Source organism: Typopeltis vanoorti, chromosome 7 (genome assembly GCF_054136105.1).
Source record: "Typopeltis vanoorti isolate ZY-2024b chromosome 7, IOZ_Tvanoo_1.0, whole genome shotgun sequence".
Taxonomy (NCBI): domain Eukaryota; kingdom Metazoa; phylum Arthropoda; class Arachnida; order Uropygi; family Thelyphonidae; genus Typopeltis; species Typopeltis vanoorti.
In genome coordinates, this window is record NC_143555.1 from 50,091,774 (window position 1) to 50,114,245 (window position 22,472).

The 22,472-nt window shown below is 34.9% G+C and overlaps 1 protein-coding gene across 1 annotated transcript in view; it reads right to left on the reverse strand.

The window, feature by feature from the left end:
- The window catches only part of Sf3a1 (splicing factor 3a subunit 1), a 265,118-nt gene that overhangs the window by 226,050 nt on the left and 16,596 nt on the right, over positions 1-22,472 (reverse strand). Inside the window, exons 3-4 of the mRNA XM_090395253.1 lie at positions 5,101-5,229; positions 3,070-3,104 (exon numbers count right to left, since the gene is read on the reverse strand). Of these exons, the coding sequence (XP_090251379.1) occupies positions 3,070-3,104; positions 5,101-5,229 (164 nt within the window). The remainder of the gene's footprint in view (positions 1-3,069; positions 3,105-5,100; positions 5,230-22,472) is intronic.

The window sequence follows — 22,472 nt, forward strand, 5'->3', positions numbered from 1 at the left end:
CCCCTTAGTATCCCTAATATTTATATTATACTGCACCTTCTGGGACATTTAGTTTGAGATATTAAATACAAAAACAAGGAGCAATTACTAAAATATGAAACATATAAAATATGAAATAAAGAATGTGAAACAATATTGCAGTCGTGACACTTTATATCGTTTTTTTTTAACACATTAATTTCCCCACGTGATTAGGTTCGTACGTTTTTCAAGTGGTGCATTGGGCAGCAATTTCAGACAATTTTATCAAAGAACAAAGGTTTATTAAACTCATTAGTATGGTACAATTCAATTTCTAATATAATTCAATTCAATACTAAGAAAACATTTACAAAATAACATTAGCTTATCACAAGTAATTTGGCTATGATCCTATATGAGTATTGTGATCATGCCGTCATAACAAATTCAACTCATACAATCATATGTATAATCCCAGATCTAATTAACACATTAGTTAACCCTATATTAGTCTGAATACGCTATAAGCTATAGCACATAGACATATGTGATCAATTCACTCTATTTAACTATCCAAAACTATGTAGATTAAATTATCCTTTCACTGTACTAACACATAACTTTAATATTTAAAACTTTCCTATACGTTACAATACACATGCATAATTCTCAGGGCACATGAATTATATATATTATATAATTACTTATATAATATTAATATTAACAAGCATACTTTCATTATAATCAGTCATGTACTAAAGTCCTAGTATAAATTTCCTTAGTCTCTTCAACAGTTCAGTAATAGAATAATGATTACAATTACAGACGATTTTCAGTTAACACGAGATTTTTACAGTACCTTTTTCTCTTGAGTTTTCTATATTGGCCTCTACCTTTTTCCGATTGAACTATCCTGGTATGATCTCTCCTAAGTTCTTTCGGCATTAAACTGTGCTTATGTGATCTTTACTTTTCATACTTGAATTAAGAACACACTTTAGAATCATCTATACCATGGCTGTGAAACTCACCACATGGACACCGACTTCTTTACAGATTTCCTTTTTTCGTAGTTGTCACTGGATGATGAAATACATAGATAATACCTTCTTTCCTTTAGCTAAACGGCATTCCTCTTTTCTTATCATAGGAAATACGGAATCGAAATCCCACTCACTTTTGTTTCCTTGTTGTGACGACAGAGATAACTCCAATCCTGCCACTCAGGAAAATCACGTGAAACCTATACCAAGGAGCTCGTGAAGAAACTATCTGGGAAAAAGCCCTTTGGGGGGGGGGGGTTCTAACCCTTTTATACCTTGACCCCTACCGGCACCATCTTTAATTTCTTTTCTCCACCCCTTACTGGATTCGACTTCACCGACCAATTAGGGTGGCGTTTTTCTGCTAAACATCCTCAGGATGTTTAGCAGAACAATGTCGTTTAGCACGTAACAATGTCTCAATCTGGAAATTGACCCTGAGCGATAGTCTATTGTTTTTCTTTTGCTAGCCTCTAAATTAATCCCCCTTCCAAATTTTCTAAGAATTTACTTAATATTTTAATCTCTAGCCTCTCACATACAATTTCTTATGACTAATCCTTTCGATCTTACTTAGCTAAATTTTTTTTTATATATCACAACTGTAATATACTCCTTTTATTAGTTAGTTCAACAAACACTTTTTTTTTGTTATATATTTTACTTGGATGAGAATATTTTTCTTTCTTTTAAATAATTAATCTATTAGCTTTTATACAGGGGTTTTATTTTATTTTCTCTTCATGTTACACCATGATAACTGAAAATTCCACATAGTGAAGGTATCAGGGTGTAATAATGGACGCATCTATATAAATCAAAATGATGATCTTGAAGAAGTAGAAGACTTTGTATACCTTGGATCACACATCTCAGATTCCTTAACAGACATTAAAACAAGAAAACAGAAAGCACTGCAGTTTCACAGAAGTCTTAATAAAGTATGGAAGTCGAGCCTCATCTCAAAGAAGATGAAGATTCATCTTTACAAGTGCACCAGCCAGTCTATCTTTCTGTATGGCTCCCAGACCTGGAAAATCTCAACAAAAGCAGCGACCAATATTATAAATAGCTTTGGAACTACTTGTCTAAGAAATATCCTGAGTTACTCCTGGGAAGACCACATTCCCAACTCTACTATATTAGATGAACCCAGAAAGATCCTCTAGTCAGCACTGTTCAAAGAAACCATATAAAATGGCTCGGCCACCAACTTAGACATCCACCCTTTGAACCCTTTGATGCTCTGGTCCTCTATGCCTCTACAGATGGAAAAAGAAAAAGAGGCAGACCCTGACTCCATATTGGAAATACAGCAATATTCTCCCCCCCCCAACTCTCTGCATCAGAGATCCGTCAATTAGCATATGAGAGACACAGACTACTACTTAATTGTTTTGATTGATTTCCCTATTTATAATTGTAAAATGATAAATAAATGATGATGATGAATATTCTGAAAGGAACATTCCTTCCCCCCCCCCTCTCCCCTGGCTATGCAGAATTAGTTACAATCAAAGAAACAGTCATGAAAAGTGGCACATTCGATGACACACACAGGAACAAAACTGCCAGTAATTCCGCTTGCTTTGCCAGACGATTAGGTTCGAAGCAAGAGAGCTATGATCTCCTCAATATGAATGTGTTAAGGTGCAATGTATGGATTTAGATATCAAGCTAGTAGACTGAATTGGAAATTGGTTTTCTGACAGATTGTGGGGGAGGGGAGAGGACAGCAGTATAGTGGAATAGAAAGGTTACAATTGAGATTTTCCATGGATTTAAGTAATGGAACTGTTACTGTTCAACTTTTACATCAATGATTCAATCGTTTGCAGATGATACAAAGGTGGGTTATTACTAATAGTGTGCTGCTGTCATGACACTTTAGGAAGATTTGAATAAGCTTGAAAGGTGAACAAATGAATGGGAGATATCAGTTAACAGAAATGCATAAAAATACTATTTACTTATGGCTAGTTATTTATATCACATCATTCATATCTCCCTTTAAAATATGTAATTTTTTATTTAAAAAAAAATAATAAATAATTTAACTGCTTACCTTTGCAACAATAGTTGGTGCAGCAGGTTCAAGAACTAGAAAAGTAAAAAAAACAAATAAATAAAAAAAAACACATTATTAGAAAATGTTATGTTCTTAAAATTTCTGCACCTTACACAAAATAACTGAAGTGAACTATGATTTCATAAATGAAAAGAAACAAGCACCAGTATTATACATAAAAGAGGGTCTACTCACACTCTGGAACCTCAATATTAAACAAAGTCATTCAACAAAGAATGACTCCATTTTCATATTAAATAATGATTAGTCATAAAATGAAAACATTTTTATAAAGATATTTTTACAAAATATATTATAGATTTTTTAAGTTTGTGACATAGTTTGTTGTCAAATGAATTAAACTAAAATGATAATTAAAGAAGTTATTTACAGTAAAAGTCCACTGTAATGAGTACTGCCTAGAATGAGAAGTTTTTTAATTAGCTTTTTAGCATGTTTTGTTTTAATCCATGGACTTTTTAATATTTTATTAAAGATAATAAATAAAATAATATTTCTGGTTGAAAAGGGCATTATTTTATTATTATAAAATTTATAATATTATTTATTATTTATTTATAATTAATTAATTAATTAATTTAATTAATTATAAATTTATAATTTATTATTATAATATAATTTTATTATATTAGCTATAAAACTTACTTTGGTAATTTCCTATAATAATCTAATCATATACAGTGCAACAACTGGAAAATAAGACTGATGTAATAAGGAAACAATGAATGTTAATGAAACCTGATAAAATTTTAAATTTATTAAGTTTAATTCATATCTCTCCAGAGTTCAAACACTGAAAATGATAGTCATGAAGCAACTGGGAGAAAATCTCTTTTGGTATACTGTTCCAAGTTCTTATCACAGCTCAATTTTTTGAAGTATCCATGGCTTCAAATTAGCCTTTCAATGGTGCTATGAGTTCTGAGAAGTCACACATAACCAAGTTTAATGAGTATGGCAAATGCAGTACTACAAATCCCCCTAAATTGCTAAATCAGTCTTTATTAGCATGAAAGACATTCTGACCTCAAGGGAAATTCACACAAAAACAAGAATTAGACAGTCCAAATGCTACATATTTTAGCAGAAACTTGGACATCAAAATACTGTGAAAATAAACTAAATGCCTCTGAAATGTGGATCCTCAGAAGAACCCTTAGTCTCATGGACTGCCAAAAAACTAATTTAGAGATATTAGAGATGATTGGATTGTATCAAAAACTACAAAGAAAAGGAAAATCACCTACCTTGATCACATACTAAGACATGAATCCCTACAAAACACTTTTAGAAAGAATGATACAAGGAAAAAGAAGAGAAAGACAAAGAACAGATTGGATGGGAAATATCAAGAACTGGACCCTTTTTGTCTTAGGAAAAATATAAGACAGAAGCACTGAACCCTACATTTCAACCTCTTGAAAGGAGATGACACCTGACAAGACAAGTTAATTATTTATTAAGCTACCTTGAGCTACATTTAAGTCTAGAGTTTTATAGGACACATACAATAACACAAATGTAAATTATTAATAATTCATTTGCCATAATGAAAGCATTTCTTTAATGCCTGCTCTTTCTCATATTTGCCATTCTCAAATGGCTCATTAATGTTAATTCACATATTTACACATTCATTTTACATTTTTAGTAATTTAAATATACCAATCAAATATAGTCTTCTCCATAATTATTGTTTTCTAATATATCCTAAACAAACACATGCCAGTTGCTCCTATATGTGGATTTGGTTACAATCAGAGAACCCTTCATGGTATGTGGTGCACACCCACCAATAAGCAAATATGAAACAGTGGCAGGGCAAGGTGTTTCCTACCATCTGGCCAGATTGTCAAGGTGGTGGCAGGAGTTGAAAGCTCCAATGTGTTAACCATACAAAAAATGAGTTTACAAAACCTTCAATCATTTGGCTTCAGGATTATTTATTATTTTAATTTATCTTATTTAAAACTAACCTAAGTAATTATGGAAAAAAGTGGTAATTACCTGCTTTTCCCTCTTTAAATTCTTTAACTTTGTGCTGATAATAGGCATGGTAGGGATCACCAGGATTAAGAAAATTAAACTTTTTGTTGTTGATTTCATTTTGTCGAATACGAGCTTCAAATTCTGGACCTACAAAATATACAATTGGAATAATTAATAAATTTGCATTGCTAAGAAAAATAAAGTTGTTTTTTATTCTTTCATCAGATGTTCTGTTTTGAATCATTAATATTTTCTACAGGAAATGAAGAATTTTAAAATATTAATTGCAAGCTAATTGTTCTGATCTTCATTGGCCAACCACTAGCACAAATTCAATTTGTAACTAATTATGGTTTTGAATAAATCAGAAATATATGATTAATGAAATTTTGAACGATTAATCCTTTCTTTCATGCTTACACAGTGATCAGAATACATTATGGAAAATTATGAAGGCAACTACTGTGTTAGAGCAAAACTTTAGTTTAATATAAACCAAAATGAACACTTGATGTTTCGACCTTCATATCAAGGTCATTATCTGGAGCAGCGTTTCTCAACCTTTTTGCCCTTGCGGAACCCTTGAAATAATATCCATGTTGTAGGGAACTCCTACATAATAATTATTATTATATCATTGTTAGTATCTTTCTTTATTATTTATGAATTTAAAGATCATGAGGAAAACAAATAATAAGTGCTATAATAACTTTATCGTTTATTTGTAATTTTCAAAATAATCAGATAAATCAAAGTAAAATGTCATATAAACAAAAATATGTGCCAAAGAATTGTTATTTTTAAAATAAATATGAATAATAAAGTTTAATTTTCTAATGTGAAACTGTGCTTGTCTTTTGGTACACAAACTTAATTCGGGGTTGGATATCAGATAAACAAACACAGATTTCATCTTTGACAGAAAGGAAACGATTTTTGTCTTTGCTCTTAATACTTGTCAAACAAGAAAAAGCTTGCTCACACACATGTAAGACGCTGAAAACTGCAGCAATATATTTATTGCTTTCTTTGAATAATAGGATACTCTTCTTTAACAGAAATCCAGAACTTGTCCAGGGATAGGTCAGTAAATCTCATCTTGAATGTACGATCAGATTGCAGCCCACAAAGTTCTTCCTCCACTCTTAAGGTCAAGTTCTCAGGATGAGCAGAAGATTCCGAGTATGGATCTCTCACCCAATCATGCATTTGTTGGAAGAGGACAGAAAATAATGTTCGATTTTTATCATCAGTTCTTCCAGGTGGGTTACAATAAAGACTTGAAATTTGATGATATCCTTCTTTACTTTTAAGCCCCACCAGTAATTGATACATATCAAGATTCCCTTTTGCAACATGATTTTTCCAAAGATTCAGCTTTCTTTTAAATCAGGGGTCGCCAAAGTTATTTGCCCGTCGACCCCTTCAAGAGTTTCTTGACTTGTTATCGACCCCCTATATTTTACTATTATGTAATTATAATAGGACAAGCAAAAAAAAGACGCTTATATGAGTTTTTTAGATTGTTTATTTTATAGTTACAGTGTTTATTATATGTATAATATAGTATATATTATTATATTACTATCACTAGTAATATCACTGGTATTACTAGTGATATTAATAAACTACTGGTATTAATATCACTGGTATTACTACCAGCACTGCTCAACTCTTCAACATAGAGAAGTTTAGTTCGTGAATGAATGACGATTGAATTATAATATGTATGTTGATGAATTTTAGAACATTAACGTGCTCACTTGTATATCGATGTGCAAAAATGAGACTGGGATCGAATACTTGTATCAGTAAATAAGAACCACACATGTATTGCAATCTCGCTCCCACTGCGCCGGCTGGCAGGAACCACCAACATCTGTTTATTGGTAAATACATAATTTTGGCCTACTTGATTGGCCTCAGTAACTATTTTCATGACCTTACTCCATCTTACAGGTCCATGAATAGGACCTGTAAGATGGAGATACTGATCCCACGATTCACTCTTAATTGCGGTGTCATTACCTCCATGTCTTTTGTCATGGAGGTAATCCAAGTTAACCAAATTAAACATTACCCATACAATAATGTCTTATATTTTTCTGTCGACCCCTAACAATGTCATATCGACCCCAGGGGGTCGATATCGACCCCTTTGGCGACCACTGTTTTAAATCCAAGAATCTTGTCACTTGAAGTTAATATATTTTCTCCAGGGCCCTGCAGTGACTAGTTCAGCATATTAATGTAATGAAAAATGTCGGCTAAATAGGCTAGCATCTGCACCCACTTTTGATCTTCAAAACACTTGACAAAATCTTGTTTATTGTTTTCTTGAAAATATCTTTGCAATTCATCTTATAGCTCAAACACCCTATTTAGAACTTTTCCTCTACTTAGCCACCAGATTTCTGTATAGAGCAAAAGATTTATATGCTCTTTGTCCAGGTTTTCACACAGATTTTTAAACATTCTGGAATGAACTGGCCTTTGTTTAATGAAGTTAACCATTTTTGTGGCACCATAAAAAACTTTTTTCAGTTCATCTCCAAGAAATTTTGACATCAACACTTCTCTGTGAATAAAACAGTGTGTTGAGACAACATCAGCATTTTCTTCTTTTATATGAGAAACAAAACCTCTTATGGAGCCAACCATAGACGGAGCACCATCAGTACAGATGCCAATACAGTTCTTCCAAGAAAGACCTTTTGTTTTCAGATATGAGGATAAAATATTGAATATATCTATTCCTCTGCTTGTCTTAGGTAATTCTTTACAACAGAGAACATTTTCTTGAATTTCACGCTCGCTAACAAATCTTACAAAAGCTACAATGTAACAGTTATTGGTAAGATCTAATGACTTGTCAACTTGGATGAAAAAACTGCTATTTTTCAGTTTGACGTCATTTGACATATCATGGATACATCGACTTATTGTACTGTTTGAAAGTGGAATATTTTCAATTTCTCATACTGCATCTTGTCCCAGCATTTTACCCACTATAATTTTACATGCTGGCATTATTAGGTTCTCACCAACTGTGTGACTTTTCCTTTTCTGCGCAATAATTTCTGCTACCAAATAACTTGCTTCCTGAGCCTTTTCTCAGGAAGACTGAACTGAATTTATTCATAAAAACTGCACTCCGTTTCTTTCGAGATTGCAATAGCATTTTAAAATAATCAGCACCTCTCTTTTCCATATCATTGTGATTTTTCGTGAAATGTCTTTTCAATTTTTCTGGAGCCGTTGCTGTATTTGAAAGTTGTTTGCCACAGACGAAACACAGTGGAAGAGGACAATCTGGATCACCAGTCAATGTAAAGCCCATTGATAATTAATTTTCATTGTAAAGAAGAACCTTTTTTGTATTTGTTTTTGTATTTGTGTTTTGAAATTCGGTATGAGATTGTAATTCTTCATCACTAGCCTCTTCAGAATTGTCTGGATTTTTTCTCTTAAAAAATTTCCACATTTTAATGGTTAGAAATTTCTATAAAATAACAAATGTAAAAAAGATGATAAATCAAAATTAGACTAATAAAACTGAAGCACAAAACATAAATAAAGGAAAACAAAAGAAATACATGGGAAAACGGGGGGAGAGAAAGAGAGAGAAAACAGAACAACTCCAGTATACGGTGATCGTTATTTACATAACGCAAAGCACTTATGTAATCTTATTCAGAACAAACTATCAATATATCGAATTGAAAGTGTGAATATATTTTCACGTAGGCTAGCTAACAGTGGTTGCTGCGTAACTCAAATGAAATTGGACTAGAAACAATAAAAATACTTAATACATGACATTATCATTAAAGGTATTAGTTTTTTTTAAAAAATTGGTTAAATTAAAGGGCTGAGAAAATTAGTTTATAAAACAGATTCAGTTATGTTAGTAATATAAAATTTAGTAAATTAATAAAAATATAATAGAAAAAGTATAATATTGCTCAAACTATGGACTGCAACCTGAAATAAAGGAGTAACCTTCCCAAAAATGACGATCAGCGTAAAGTGGAGTTTAGCCGAGAAAACATACAAACTTTTCATATTAATGAGTGAATACGTACCTACAAGCTAGAAAACACATAGGATTGATAAGAGACCGACTGCGCTTCTCATGTTTCTTGCTTGCACTGACTCATAAGCGACAACTGGAGCTAGAACTAGCTCCAGTTGCCGTATGATAAGTGAATCATGGACAGCATTCCCTCACATCCTAGTGGGAGTTAATACAACTAACACAAACTCGAATTTATTCCTTTCAGAGAACGTTCATTATTTTCTTCCACTGTTTAAGTTCATTTATTTGCCACTGCTATTCATTATTATTTCTCTGGGAACCGCGGTTGAGAAACACCGATCTGGAGCATATACATATATACAGAGAAACAAGCTGCACTACACAATCTATATGGTTTGCTAAAGTTACTGACCAACTGTTACAACAATTATTAACCTGACCTCTGGTGAAAAAAAAAAAAAAAACTTTTACTACAAAGCTAGAATCCTATTATTATCTATTAGGTTACAAAATTAAACTGGGTTGGAGAGCAACATATTTATATATTATATATTAAAAAAAAATAAATAAAAACTGTGATTATACATATTTCAACCAATTGGTATAGAATAGTTTCCCGGGCAACTCCAGGGAGTCATTAGACTCATCGAGGGAGGCCCCAAATCATATTCATCACAACTATTTGACATTCATACAGTATCTATCATACCTCGCCTTAAACTCATTCACTGTCACAGCATCCACCACAGACTCAGGGAGCGCATTCCACTCATTCACTACTCTAAAAGTAAAGAACCCAGCTCTAACACCTTTACTAACCACACTTTTGCCCAGTTTCCATGTATGTCCCCTAGTCCTCCCACTACCAGCCCTGTTCTCAAAAATATCTTCTGAATTAATTTTATAGAAACCCTTCAGTAATTTGAATGTCTCAATCATATCTCCCCTTCTCCGCCTATCAACCAATTTTTGCAACCCACAAATCCTCAACCTGTTCTCATACGGTTCATTCCACAGACCTGCTATCATCTTGGTCACTCGCCTCTGGATCCTCTCCACCTCCTCCACATCAAGAAGAAACCTAGGTGACCAAATCTGAGCACAGTAGTCTAGATGGGGTCTTATCAAGGCTCGATACAGAGGAACAATAACCTGCTTGTCAACGTATTCTTCAGCAACCAAGTGATTTGATGAACTGTTTTGGTCACTTTTGCAATGTGTCCCCTAAATTTCAATTCCTTATCTACCAACACTCCTAAATCTCGTGCCTCATCAATTTTCTGGAGCACGGTTCCACCAATGCAGTAAACTGCCGCCAATCTTTTCACCCCAAAATGCATAACCTTACATTTTGCCACATTAAACTGACATCCATTTTCCTTAGCCCAGACCTCCAATCTATCCAAATCATCCTGCAAAATTTTGACGTCATCTGCATTCACTATTGCCCCACCCAACTTCGCATCATCCGCAAACAAATGAACTGTTCCTCTCAGATCATTCCCTATATCATTTATGAACAAATTAAACAGCAGTGGTCCAAGAACAGATCCTTGTGGCACACCACTAGTCACAGGCCGTCTTGTGGACTCTACTCCCGAGTAAATCACTCTCTGATATCTCTCCGTCAACCACCCTCCTATCCATCTCACCAATCCTATGTCCATTCCCATATGCTGCAATTTACTGATTAGAATTCCATGTGGAATCCTGTCAAAGGCCTTGGCAAGGTCCAGTAGAATCACCGTAAACCAATTACCCTTATCCAGTTCAGCCGTCACTGTGTTATAATACGTGAGCAAGTTACTGAGGCATGACCTACCCTTCACAAAACCATGCTGTCCCCGATACAGTATCCCATTTTCTTCTATCCAATCTTGTATTTTCCTCTTGACTATTTTCTCTAAGACCTTGACAATGATTCCTGATATGCTAATCGGTCGGTAATTTACAACAGCAGTCTTGGAACCACCTTTATGCAGTGGAACTATTTTCCCCTCTTTCCACCCGCTCGGGACTAACCCAGACCCGAGACTCAAATTAAACAAAATGGTCAAGGGTACTGACAATTCTTTAGCTGCTTCTCGTACAACACGAGCTGGTATACCATCCAATCCCACAGATGTATTGATAGTACTACATGAAAAATTTACATCATTACTAACTTCCTAGTTATAATTTTACTCCAGATCAGTCTGTTACTTGTCAAGACTCCAATATTATCAGATCTTATATTTCTGTCATCTAAGGCACTTTGTGCCCTATCAAACCACCTATATCTTGGTCTTCCTCTGGGTCATTTTCCTGCCGACCTGGCAGAGAACACTTGTTTTGCCAAATCTTTCGTCGCAAATTCTGTTTAAACGACCATACCACCTGAGATTAGCTCTGCTAACACATTCCTGGATGCTGACAATGTAAAGTTCTTTCCTAATATCCTCAATTTTAACATGATATGATTTGACAATGATTCCTGATATGCTAATCGGTCGGTAATTTACAACAGCAGTCTTGGAACCACCTTTATGCAGTGGAACTATTTTCCCCTCTTTCCACCCGCTCCGGACTAACCCAGACCCGAGACTCAAATTAAACAAAATGGTCAAGGGTACTGACAATTCTTTAGCTGCTTCTCGTACAACACGAGCTGGTATACCATCTAATCCCACAGATGTATTGATAGTACTACATGAAAAATTTACATCATTACTAACTTCCTAGTTATAATTTTACTCCAGATCAGTCTGTTACTTGTCAAGACTCCAATATTATCAGATCTTATATTTCTGTCATCTAAGGCACTTTGTGCCCTATCAAACCACCTATATCTTGGTCTTCCTCTGGGTCATTTTCCTGCCGACCTGGCAGAGAACACTTGTTTTGCCAAATCTTTCCTCGCAAATTCTGTTTAAACGACCATACCACCTGAGATTAGCTCTGCTAACACATTCCTGGATGCTGACAATGTAAAGTTCTTTCCTAATATCCTCAATTTTAACATGATATTGCCATTGATGCCTACTGTTCATGCCTCTAATCTTTCTCAGGACTCTCATATCTGCGGTCTCTAGTCTTTGGTCAAGTGTTTTACTTCTGACCCAGCTCTCAGATCCATAAGTTAAAACTGGTTTGAACACTGTCTTGTATACAGCTAATTTAGTGTTCCGACTAATTTCTCTCTTATTCCATATGAATTTATTCAATTGACTTCCAACTATATCAGCTTTATTGATTCTGCTGTTTATTTCCATATTTAATTTACCATCTTCATTAAAAATCGTGCCTAAGCAGGTGAAATGTTTTACTTGTTCCACGGGTTTTTCCATTCACAATACAGTTGACATTTTCAATGATTCTGCCTATTGTTTTTGTCTTTTTATTGATGACCTTCATACCATATCTATTACAACAGTTATATCAGTTGTACCAGAGTTTATCTCTGGATGCCAACATTATTTTTTATATAAAGTTTTTATTTTCTATATTACAACAGTTATTCGATTTAGTCAAGGAATATTGCAGACTCTTAGTGGATTTATTGAAGTATAACATCGTCCGCATAAAGCAGGAGCTGACATTAACATCTCCAATTTTGATATCATGTTTAATACCACTTTCCTTCATAATGTGATCCTTATAGATAATGAATAACAGAGGGGATAATGTACACCCTTGTCTCACACCAAATTTAACATTAAACCATCTTCCTGTGCTTCTTTCAATTCTAACTGCTGACTTACAACTCAAATAAAGACTAAGTATTGTTTGATATAATGCTTCGTTGACACCATATAACTGTAGCGTATTGAATAGCTTCTCTCTCTTGGCACCTTGTCGTATGCCTTTTCCAAATCGACAAAACTTAAATACAGATATTTGTTATATTCCCATGCTTTCTCGACTATTTGTCATAAAGTGAAGATCTGATCCTGACAGCTTCTATTTGGTCTGAATCCAGCTTGTTCTTCACCAAGCTTTTCTTCTACAATTCTTCTCAACCATTTCTCAAGTAGACTTGCATATATCTTACCAGGAACACTCAGTAGGGAAATACCTCTAATTCTCACATTCAGTTTTATTTCCCTTTTTATATGTGGGTACTATTAGAGCTCTACTCCAATCATAGGGAATTCGTCCCTCTGTCCAGGCCTTCTGAACTATACAATGCAGAAACTGCAAGACTTTAATACCACCATACTTCAGCATTTCTGGTCGAATATTATCTACTCCTGCTGCCTTTCCACATTTTAAGCCTTTGATGGCTTCTTCTACTTCAAGCATGGATATGTATTCCAGGCTGTATGCCTATAATGTGCTTTTTACCACTGTGCTATCACTGCTTGTTTCATTTAGCAATTTCTCGAAAGTAATTACTCCATACTTCAAGGATATCTTTTTCTCCCATTTTCATGTCACCTTTATCATCTCTAACTCCTTTTACAGTTCTCTTTTCTCCATTTCTAAGCTTCTTCAATAACCTCCAAAATATTTTACCACCTTCTTGATATTTATTTTCTATGTTCTTGCCAAAGTCCTCCCATGACTTTTGTTTAGCTAGTTATAAACAGTGTTTAGCTTTCTTACATTTGTCTCTGTATTCTCTAAGAGCACAAGCTGACTTATTTGACAGGAACTTTTGATATGCTTTCTTCTTTTCCTTCACTGCCTTTTTAACTTCCTGTGTCCACAACAGAGTTCTGATTTTTCTATCCTTGCAGACAACCTCACCACATGCCTCTCAAGCTGAATCAATCAAAGTTTTCTTCGAGGCTTGCCAATGAGTCTCTGAAGTTTGATTCCTGTTCTCAAGCTCTTTCGTTTTTTCTTCAATAATCTTTGTTTATATTAGTCTACAGTTCATCTGAGAGCTGCTCAACTTTTATTCACTTTAAAACTTTCTTACATTTCATTCTTTTCAATATGAAATTCAATTTTATCCTGCTCAAGACTAAATAGTGATCAGTTCCAATTTCAAATCCTCTGTACATTCTGGTGTCCTGCACCAGGGAGAAAACATTACTATCAACAATAACATAGTCAATGAGACTTTTCTTATTCCTTGCCTCTTCTCTCCATATGAATTTGTGCACATTTTTATGTTGGAATATGGTGTTAGTAATAACCAGTCCATGTCCTAAGCAGAAATCCAACAAATATTTGCCATTATTATTAGCTTTGCTATTACAAAGGAATGCGGAGAACCGACCATGGCTTCTGACTTAATGTCCAATCCTCACCTTCTCGTGGTGCTCCCTGTTGGGCATCTACTTGGATACTGAACGAACGAGGATGGGCTGGCAATTTGGGATTTAGCCGACCAAATTGTATTCTTATTCGTTAAACTAAAATAAAAAAATTATGGTACGACATGACAAAATTTCATGCCGGCTGGGGTGTCGCCCGGTTAAACAAGGCTCCTGTTGTTTTCACCAGGAAACCAGGGCGAACAGCGAAAAGTCAGCTACTGGAACAAATCTGAAAACACACCCCAACTCCCCATCACCACAGTTAAAGATCGGTACTATCAACATAAGAAGCCTGAATGGCAAAGAAATGGAGCTAGCTGAGGAATTAGATAAGTACCAGATCGACATAATAATGGCGACTGAAACAAAAAAGACAAAAACTGGTGAGATCTTTCTGAGCAATAAATACAAAATGTTACATTCAGGCAATGAAAATCAAGGTAAAGAAGGAGAAGCCATAGTATTCAACACAAAATACGAGGCTAATCTTCTTGAAAGGCAGTCGGTCTCAAGTACAGTAATGTGGGCAAATATGAGAATGGGGGACTGGACAATGAGACTTATTTGTGCCTATGGTCCAACAGAAGGTTCTAGGTAGAAGTGGAGGATTTTTTGAGGCTCTAGAGAATGCTACTGACACAATGAAAAAGGAAAATTTGGAGAAAAGAGCAAAGCTAATAATAATGGCAAATATCTGTTGGATTTCTGCTTAGGACATGGACTGGTTATTACTAACACCATGTTCCAACATAAAAATGTGCACAAATTCACATGGAGAGAAGAGGCAAGGAATAAGAATAGTCTCATTGACTATGTTATTGTTGATAGTGATGTTTTCTCCCTGGTGCAGGACACTAGACTCTACAGAGGATTTGAAAGTGATCACTATTTAGTCCTGAGCAAGATAAAATTGAATTTTATATTGAAAAGAATAACATGTAAGAAAGTTTTAAAGCGAATAAAAGTTGAGCAGCTCTCAGATGTGAACTGTAGACTAAAATACAAAGATTATTGAAGAAAAAATGAAAGAGTTTAAGGACAGGAATCAAACCTTGGAGATTCAGTGGCAAACTCTGAAGAAATCATTGATTGATTCTGCCAGAGAGGCATGTGGTGAGGTTGTCTGCAAGGATAAAAAAAATCAGAACTCCCTGGTGGACACAGGAAGTTAAAGAGGCAGTGAAGGAAAAGAAGAAAACATATCAAAAGTTCCTGTCAAATAAGTCAGCTTGTGCTCTTAGAGAATACAGAGACAAATGTAAGAAAGCTGAACACTGTTTATAACTAGCTAAACAAAAGTCATGGTAGGATTTTGGCAAGAACATAGAAAATAAATATAAAGAAGGTGGTAAAATATTTTGGAGGTTATTGAAGAAGATTAGGAATGGAGGAAATAGTGCTGTAAAAGGAGTTAGAGAGGATAACGGTGACATGAAAACGGGAGAAAAAGATATCCTTGAAGTATGGAGTAATTACTTCGAGAAATTGCTAAATGAAACAAGCAGTGATGACAGCACAGTGGTAAAAAACACTGACCAGGCATGCAGTCAGGAATACATATCCATACTTGAAGTAGAAAAAGCCATCAAAGGCTTGAAATGTGGAAAGGTAGCAGGAGTAGATGATATTCGACCAGAAATGCTGAAGTATGGTGGTATAAGAGTCTTACAGTGACTGCACTGCATAGTTCAGAAAGCCTGGACAGAGGGACGAATTCACGATGATTGGAGTAGAGTTCTCATAGTACCCATATATAAAAAGGGAAATAAAACTGTATGTGAGAATTACAGAGTTATTTCCCTACTGAGTGTTCCTGGCAAGATATATGCCAGTATACTTGAGAAACAGTTGAGAAGAATTGTGGAAGAAAAGCTGGGTGAAGAACAAGCTGGATTCAGGCCAAATAGAGGCTGTCAGAATCAGATCTTCGCTTCACGACAAATAGTCGAGATAGCATGGGAATATAACAAATATCTGTATTTAAGTTTTGTCGATTTGGAAAAGGCATACGACAAGGTGCCAAGAGAGAAGCTGTTCGATACACTGCAGTTATATGGTGTGAATGGGGCATTATAATCAAGCAATACTTAGTCTTTATTTGAATTGTAAGTCAGCAGTTGGAATTGAAGGAAGTACAGGAAGATGGTTTAATGTTAAATCTGGTGTGAGACAAGAATGTACATTATCCCCTTTGTTATTCATTATCTATATGGATCACATTATGAAGGAAAGTGGTATTAAACATGATATCAAAATTGGAGATGTTAATGTCAGCACTTTGCTTTATGTGGATGATGTTGAACAAGTAAAACATTTCAGTTACTTCGGCATGATTTTTAGTGAAGATGGTAAATTAAATATAGAAGTAGACAACAGAATCAGCAAAGCTGGTATGGTGGGAAGTCAATTGAATAAATTCATATGGAATAAGAGAGAAATTAGTTGAAACACTAAATTAGCTGTATACAAGACAGTGTTCAAACCAGTTTTAACTTACGGATGTGAGGCTGGGTCAGAAGTAAAACACCTGACCAAAGGCTGGGTCAGAAGTAAAACACCTGACCAAAGACTAGAGACCGCAGATATGAGAGTCCTGAGAAAGATTATAGGCGTGAACAGATGGCATCAATGGCAATATCATATTAAAAACGAGGATATTAGGAAAGAACTTGACATTGTCAGCATCCAGGAATGCGTTAGCAGAGCTAATATCAGGTGGTATGGTCACTTAAACAGAATGGGCAAAGGAAGATTAGCAAAACAAGTGTTCTCTGCAAGGTTGGCAGCAAAACGACCCAGAGGAAGACCAAGATATAGGTGGATTGATACGGTACAAAGTGCCTTAGATGATAGAAATATAAGATCTGATAATGTTGGAGTCTTGACAAGTAACAGACTGATTTGGAGGAAAATTGTAGATAGGAAGTTAGTAATGATGTAATTTTTTTCATGTAGTACTATCATATCCTGTGCACCCCTTGAGGGTACATGGCAGGAATTTGATGATGATGATGAGGAAAGGAATTTCAGTTGCAAATAGTAATGCAACTGTATTTTTCAACTCTTGATTTTCTTGCGAAAGGGTTCCTAAACTTTGGTCTAGAAAATTAACAAACTTACTAGTTTTCTAGATAATGTACCTATATAGAACTTAATGTTTTGCTAGATTTAACGTAACTGGTATAAAATGATTACTTATTTTATATACTGATAAAATTTATTTTTTTCTATTCCTTGTATTAAATTATAACTGTAAAAAGAGGGGAGGGAAAGAAGTCATCAGCCAAGTTGTAAATTTAAATGAAAAATTAATGTTTATATAAATAATGACCTTGTAATGGCATAAATTTAATTAATGCCATGAAATGGTGGTTATTCTCATCTCTAATTATAATCTGCTCTATCTTTCAAAGTATATGCCCTTTTCCTGGTTTGCAGTTTTGCATAATTTAAAAAAACTGGGTGTCTGGGAGGGTGATCCTTGCCATTTTTATGGTCAAATTCAAGCTTTTACAATCAGAGGGCATTGTCAATACCAACTCAGCTAGAAGAGGCACTAAATAACTTTCAGTGTGAATCCAATAAGCGGTGCTTAAGGGTCAAAGCCATATAACTGAGAGGAGACCTCCACATAGCCTTTAAAGGAATGCGTAGAACCGACCATGGCTTCTGACTTAATGTCCAATCCTCACCTTCTCGTGGTGCTCCCTGTTGGGCATCTACTTGGATACTGAACGAACGAGGATGGGCTGGCAATTTGGGATTTAGCCAACCAAATTGTATTCTTATTGGTTAAACCAAAATAAAAAATGATGGTACAACATGACAAAATTTCATGCCGGCTGGGGCGTCGCCCGGTTAAACAAGGCCCCCCGTTGTTTTCGCCAGGGAACCAGGGCGAACAGCGAAAAGTCAGCTACTGGAACAAATCTGAAAACAAACCCCAACTCAACATCACCAGAGTTAAAGATCGGTACTATCAACGTACGAAGCCTGAATGGCAAAGAAATGGAGCTAGCTGAGAAATTAGATAAGTACCAGATTGACATAATAGGGGTGACTGAAACAAAAAAGACCAAAACTGGTGAGATCTTTCTGAGCAATAAATACAAAATGTTATATTCAGGCAATGACAATCAAGGAAAAGAAGGAGTAGCCATAGTATTCAACACAAAATACGAGGCTAATCTTCTTGAATGGCAGTCAGTCTCAAGTAGAGTAATGTGGGCAAATATGAGAATGGGGAACTGGACAATGAGACTTATTTGTGCCTATGGTCCCACAGAAGGTTCTACTAAGGTAGAAGTTTTTGAGTTTTTGAAAAAGAATTTTTTGAGGCTTTAGAAAAAGCAACTGACACAATGAAAAATGAAAAGATGGTCCTTGTTGGGGATCTAAATAGTAGAGTAGGAAATGATTGCGAGACATACAAAAATATTTTGGGAAAATTTGGAGAAAAGAGCAGAGGTAATAATAATTGCAAATATCTGTTGGATTTCTGCTCAGGACATGGACTGGTTATTACTAACACCATGTTCCAACATAAAAATGTGCACAAATTCACATGGAGAGAAGAGGCTAGGAATAAGAAAAGTCTCATTGACTATGTTATTGTTGATAGTGATGTTTTCTCCCTGGTGCAGGACACCAGACTCTACAGAGGATTTGAAATTGGAAGTGATCACTATTTAGTCTTGAGCAAGATAAAATTGAATTTCATATTGAAAAGAATAACATGTATGAAAATTTTAAAGTGAATAAAAGTTGAGTAGCTCTCAGATGTGAACTGTAGACTAAAATACACGAAGATTATTGAAGAAAAAATGAAAGAGTTTGAGAACAGGAATCAAACCTTGGAGATTCAGTGGCAAACTCTGAAGAAAACATTGATTGATTCTGCCAGATAGGCATGTGGTGAGGTTGTCTGTAAGGATAAAAAAATCAGAACTCCCTGGTGGACACAGGAAGTTAAAGAGTTAAAGTATGGTGATATAAGAGTCTTACAGTGGCTGCACTGCATAGTTCAGAAAGCCTGGACAGAGGGACGAATTCCCGATGATTGAAGTAGAGCTCTCATAGTACCCATATATAAAATGGGAAATAAAACTGCATGTGAAAATTATAGAGGTATTTCCCTACTGAGTGTCCCTGGCAAGATCTATGCAAGTATACTTGAGAAACGGTTGAGAAGAATTGTGGAAAAAAAGCTTGGATTCAGGCTGGATTCAGGCCAAATAGAGGCTGTCAGGATCAGATCTTCACTTTATGACAAATAGTCGAGAAAGCATGGGAATATATAACAAAGATCTGTATTTAAGTTTTGTCTTTCTGGAAAAGGCATATGACAAGGTGGCAAGAGAGAAGCTATTCAATACAATACAGTTATATGGTGTCAATGCAGCATTATACCAAGCAATACTTGGTCTCTATTTGAGTTGTAAGTCAGCAGTTAGAATTGAAGGAAGTATATAGGAAGATGGTTTAATGTTAAATCTGGTGTGAGACAAGGATGTACATAGCCTCGCTATCATTCATTATCTATATAGATCACATTATGAAGGAAAGTAGTATTAAACATGATATCAAAATTGGAGATGTTAATGTCAGCTCTTTGCTTTATGCAGACAATGTTATACTTCTAAATAAATCTGCCACAAGTCCACAAGATTCCCTGACTAAATTGAATAGCTGTTGTAATAGATATGGTATGAAGGTCAGCAATAAAAAGACAAAGACAATGAAAATAGGCAGAATCATTGAAAATGCCAACTGTGTTTTGAATGGAGAACCTGTGGAACAAGTAAAACATTTCAGCTACTTAGGCACGATTTTTAGTGAAGATGGTAAATCAAATATGGAAATAGACAACAGAATCAACAAAGCTGGTATGGTAGGAAGTCAACTGAATAAATTCATATGGAATAAGAGAGAAATTAGTTGAAACACTAAATTAGCTGTATACAAGACAGTGTTCAAACCAGTTTTAACTTATGGATCTGAGAGCTGGGTCAGAAGTAAAACACTTGACCAAAGACTAGAGACCACAGATATGAGAGTCCTGAGAAAGATTATAAGCGTGAACAGATGGCATCAATGGCAATATCATATTAAAAACAAGGATATTAGTTAAGAACTTGACATTGTCAGCATCCAGGAATGCGTTAGCAGAGCTAATCTCAGGTGGTATGGTCACTTAAAAGAATGGGCGAGGAAAGATTAGCAAAACAAGTGTTCTCTGCCAGTTGGCAGCAAAATGACCCATAGGAAGACCAAGATATAGGTGGATTGATATGGTACAAAGTGCCTTAGACGATAGAAATATAAGATCTGATAATGTTGGAGTCTTGACAAGTAACAGACTGATTTGGAGGAAAATTGTAGATAGGAAATTAATAATGATGTAATTTTTTTCATGTAGTACTATCATATCCTGTACACCCCTTGAGCGTAGATGGCAGGAATTTGATGATGATGATGATGGTGAATCCAATAAAAAAAACTTCATTTATCATCATCATCTATTTCATAACAAATTTAAACCTTCACAATCATCCATCCTTTTGATCAATTTGTTCATACACAATCATTTTGGTTGTTTAGGCTGAATGTCAAATTCAAAATGCTAATCCAGAAGAATGTGTTTGATGCTGAAGAAGTACTGAAACACACTGATAATGCAAAAAAAATAAAATAAAATAAAATAAAAGATGGAATGAAACTACCCAGAATGTGGCAATCAGCACTATAAGCAGAAATATTCAAAACTTTATATGGCTTGGATCATCATACAAGGTTATCTCCCCCCCCCAAAAAAAAAGAACCCACAATTAAGAGTTAAACTAACACTTGCCCATATCTATTCTTGTCCAGCTATTGCTGCTGTTCTACAGAAAATTGAAATAACCCTAGAGAAAAGCTCTACTCTGGACTCAACAACAACATGCATTCTTAAATAGCATTTAACTGAGTATACTATTATAGCTTAAGATTTTGGCATTTTGGTGTATTTGTGATGTCTTACTCTTGATAAAGCTAGTTGTATAAATCCTAATAAAACATTACATTCTCTATAGTTTTAATTTCACATCCATTAAATTAGTTATATAGTCTTGGTTATTAGCCTGTGTTTCTGAATTATACATTGTTAACTTCTAAGGCTTATAAGCTTCCAAAATGTATCAGACCTCACATAATTTTCTCCTTTTAACGCTGTCATATGTTTGTTGGAAATGAACAAACTGTTTAACTATATTTATTTGATAAATCACGGATTTACCTTTCCTGAAACCACCATGGTAGAGACCAATTATCTTCTTCACAAATGGGTTTAATCAGTTCTTCAAAAAGTAGGTAAATATTGTATGCCCACACTTCGTATAACAAACCTTGGCTTTGTGCCAAGAATAGTCAATTCATGCAGAAGGTGAGAAAGAAATAAAGGATGTATGAATTGGCCACCAACGTGTGAAGTCACATGCTTTATACATAAATTTTCCAACTGTTGTACAAGCAAAATAGTTACCACTTTAAGAACTAGAATTTTCATAAAAGAAAAGCTAATTTCCCAATGTACAATAATGAACACTCATCCCACGAAATGCACTGATCACCCTAATATCGGAATAGATTCTCCTTCTTTTGACATGAGCAGAAGTGTCGAAGGGTCTTCGCATCTGTGGGCATACAGTACTTTGTATGTTGTACATAACAGAGCAATATCTTTATAATTTCCACAAACTGTTTTGTCATTCTTATGTTGAAAAGTTTTTCACTTGGTTATGAATTAAAGTTGCTAAGAAATTATATTCTTGTTTAATCCTTTAGCCAAGTGTAAACGTTTTTGTGCACAAACTTTCTTCACAACTAAGCTACTTGTATATAGAAGCTAATGGTTTCACATTAATTGCCTTAGTATCACATGATGCAAAACACATATAAAACTATCTACGATGGCTTTCTCAAAAGTTCTCAGCCTCGACCATAGATGGCAACACTATCGGCTCGATTTTTTTTTTTTTTTTCCAAGTTGATACATATGTCGTAAGCATCCATGTGAAATTGCAAATCATTCTATCAAGTAGTTTGTTTTATACAGCGGTCTGAAG